Below are 2,489 nucleotides of genomic sequence, written 5' to 3' on the forward strand. Positions count from 1 at the left end.
TGTAGCGAAAAAAAAATCACTTTGAACGAAGGGACTGACTCCAGTATTGCATGTACGCACACCTCTGCTGATGCGGGCAGGACAAGGGGAACTAACTCTACTCTAATGGGGGCGTGAGTGGATCTGTGCCTGTTCCGCTGACGGACAAGGGCGACTGCTTTCGTTGCCGCATTCGTTACACTATGGGTCTTTATTTTTCTTTTTTTCTTTTTTCGTTTTTTTTTTGCAAGAACTGTGCGCGAAAGGGAGAAGATGGTTGTGGTGGGATATATATATATGTTGCTTCGCCTTGCAATGCACAATCTTTTTTTTATTATTATTATTTGGTGTTTTAGGTGTGCTGAGTTGCGGAGTTTGGGCGTGCTGCTGCGCTGAAGAAATGCGTGGCATACATTCCCACACGTCACTGGTACCAAAACCTCTCCTTGTGCTTTTCGTTTCTCATCTTGCGTACAAGGCACTTGCTTCTACTACTAATACAGCTATTGTCAACAAACCAACACACACACACACACGCTTTTCTCAAGCCATGCGTCGGCCGCGCTGCCTCGCGCCGTTTATCCCACTGGTGCTGCTCCTGCTGCTGTTGGCGATGCACTGCACCGGTGGGTGCCTCGCCGCCGCTTCCGCCCTGAGGCACCGCTGCAACTTCGACGAGGTGATGCGGAAAAGAGGTCCGCTGCCGACTGCGGTGGTGCGTGAGCTGCCGCGCAAGGGACAGGGCACGATGCAGGCGTACACCGCCACCACAAAGGAAGATGAAGGTGACTGGAAGCCCATCCGCATCAGGGTCTTTATGGAGGATCTGAAGAACGATAGTCGGAGGAGGGGGGGGAAGAGGTATTGCGAAAATGCCGGGGAAGACTACACTAATTACTTGGGGCACAAAGTAACGTGCAAAAGTGAGCATGTATTGACAAAACAAAAGAAGGAACTGTACGAAAAGACGATTATCCCTGAAGCCGTCAAACTGCACGCGGAGCGGCTCCTTGTCAAGCCGATGGCTGACAAAATAACTCTGACCAAGAGGTTTTACAGGATTGTGCCAGCACTTTACAATTCCAACTGAACACATTAGGGATGGTGTGACTGGTGCCGACATGGTCATCTACGCTGCTGCTGGGCCGCTCAGCTACGACATTCCGGTGTGGGCGGCCACGTGTGCCACGTTGACTGACTTGCGCCCTTCCGTTGGCATCATGGAATTCAACCCGGTGTACCTGACTGCCTCGGCATGGAGCGTTCGCGTCGCTGCACGCGGGCTTGCGCATGCTCTTGGGTTCAGCTACGAGGCAATGAATCAGAAGGGCATAGTGAAGTCAGAGCCGACCGGGCGTGGAGTACAGCGCAAGATGGTGGTCGGAGAAAACGTTCGAGCGAGGGCGTCAGCGCACTTCAACTGCCCCTCTCTGAATGGCATGGAGCTGGAGAACGACGATGCCAGCGCGCAACGGAAGATGCCTCATTGGGAGGAACGCAGTGCCCGGGACGAACTGATGGCCCCCATAGTCGGTGCCGGCTACTACACGGCACTGACGATGGCGGTGTTTGCCGACCTGGGCTACTACCACGTAAACTGGAGCATGGCGGAGCCGATGGCGTGGGGCAGCAACACCGGCTGCGACTTCCTGACGAAGAAGTGCAAGGACATGAAAGCTGCCATCAACTACTCTCACATGTTCTGCGATGAGAAAGACAACACGACGCTTCGCTGCTCTTCTGATCGTCTTCACGTCGGAACGTGCACCGCATACGTCGTTGACCTCCAGGGGAGTGTGAGCGAGAAAGACGTATGCCACGTCATTTCGACGAGATTTTACAGCGCATCGTCTCAGAAATCATCCAATGCGTGTGTGGAGGGAAGTAAGCAGACCCTTCCAGGGTCGCTGATTGGGAGTGGCTCGTGGTGCCTGGACGCGGAGGCGCTGCAGGTGGAAAACAGCGGCGGTAAGAAAATCGAAGGCGTGTGCGCAGAGGTGCATTGTGAGGGCGGTGCAGTGAAGGTGAAGTACCTCGGCGCCAATGAGTTTGTGCTGTGTCCCGAGGGAAGTGTAATTGAAGTTGTGTCAAATGATCATCTGCAGGGTGGGAAGCTCAAGTGCCCGAAGTACACCGAGGTGTGCACCATCGCCGCCAACGGCAGCAGCCTCGTCATTCCGAGCGTTTTGCAGGATGTGGAGGGGAAGGGCGAGGATGAGCAAAAGAGGCAGGAGGAGGAGGTTCAGCCACCAGAGTCACTTTCTGATGTCTCGCCTCCTGCGGAGTCGCCTCCTGCGGAGTCGCCTCTTGGGGCTGCGGTTGATGCTGATGGTGGCGGCGTTCCTTCCACTCCGGAGGTTGAGGCGGGGGCGGTTGGGCTCGACACCGAGGCAGCTGCTGAGCCTGAAGAGGGAGCGAAAGGACTGGACGGTGCCGTTGCTCCCGCTCACCCTGCTGCTGCCTCGCCCCCGTCCGGTCGGTACCTCTTCCTCGACCGGGCGACGGCCGCT

General features: G+C 55.8%; 2 protein-coding genes across 2 annotated transcripts, besides 2 other annotated features; both read left to right on the forward strand.

The window, feature by feature from the left end:
- The first annotated feature begins 189 nt into the window (after positions 1-189).
- Positions 190-225: a microsatellite.
- Positions 226-491: 266 nt separating this feature from the next.
- Positions 492-515: a microsatellite.
- A 14-nt stretch (positions 516-529) lies between these two features.
- Positions 530-1,069, forward strand: TraAM80_09794 (surface protease GP63; the record flags this gene model as incomplete). Its single annotated transcript, XM_029386457.1, has 1 exon — positions 530-1,069. One exon carries the CDS (start codon positions 530-532, stop codon positions 1,067-1,069), a length of 540 nt encoding a protein of 179 aa, XP_029233698.1.
- Positions 1,070-1,100: 31 nt separating this feature from the next.
- On the forward strand, positions 1,101-2,489 carry TraAM80_09795 (surface protease GP63; the record flags this gene model as incomplete). Its single annotated transcript, XM_029386458.1, has 1 exon — positions 1,101-2,489. A coding segment is annotated over one exon (1,389 nt), but the record flags the coding sequence as incomplete, so codon positions are not given.

The sequence above is a fragment of the Trypanosoma rangeli genome, assembly GCF_003719475.1.
Source record: "Trypanosoma rangeli strain AM80 chromosome Unknown Tra_15.4_contig_00682, whole genome shotgun sequence".
In the NCBI taxonomy this organism is placed as follows: domain Eukaryota; phylum Euglenozoa; class Kinetoplastea; order Trypanosomatida; family Trypanosomatidae; genus Trypanosoma; species Trypanosoma rangeli.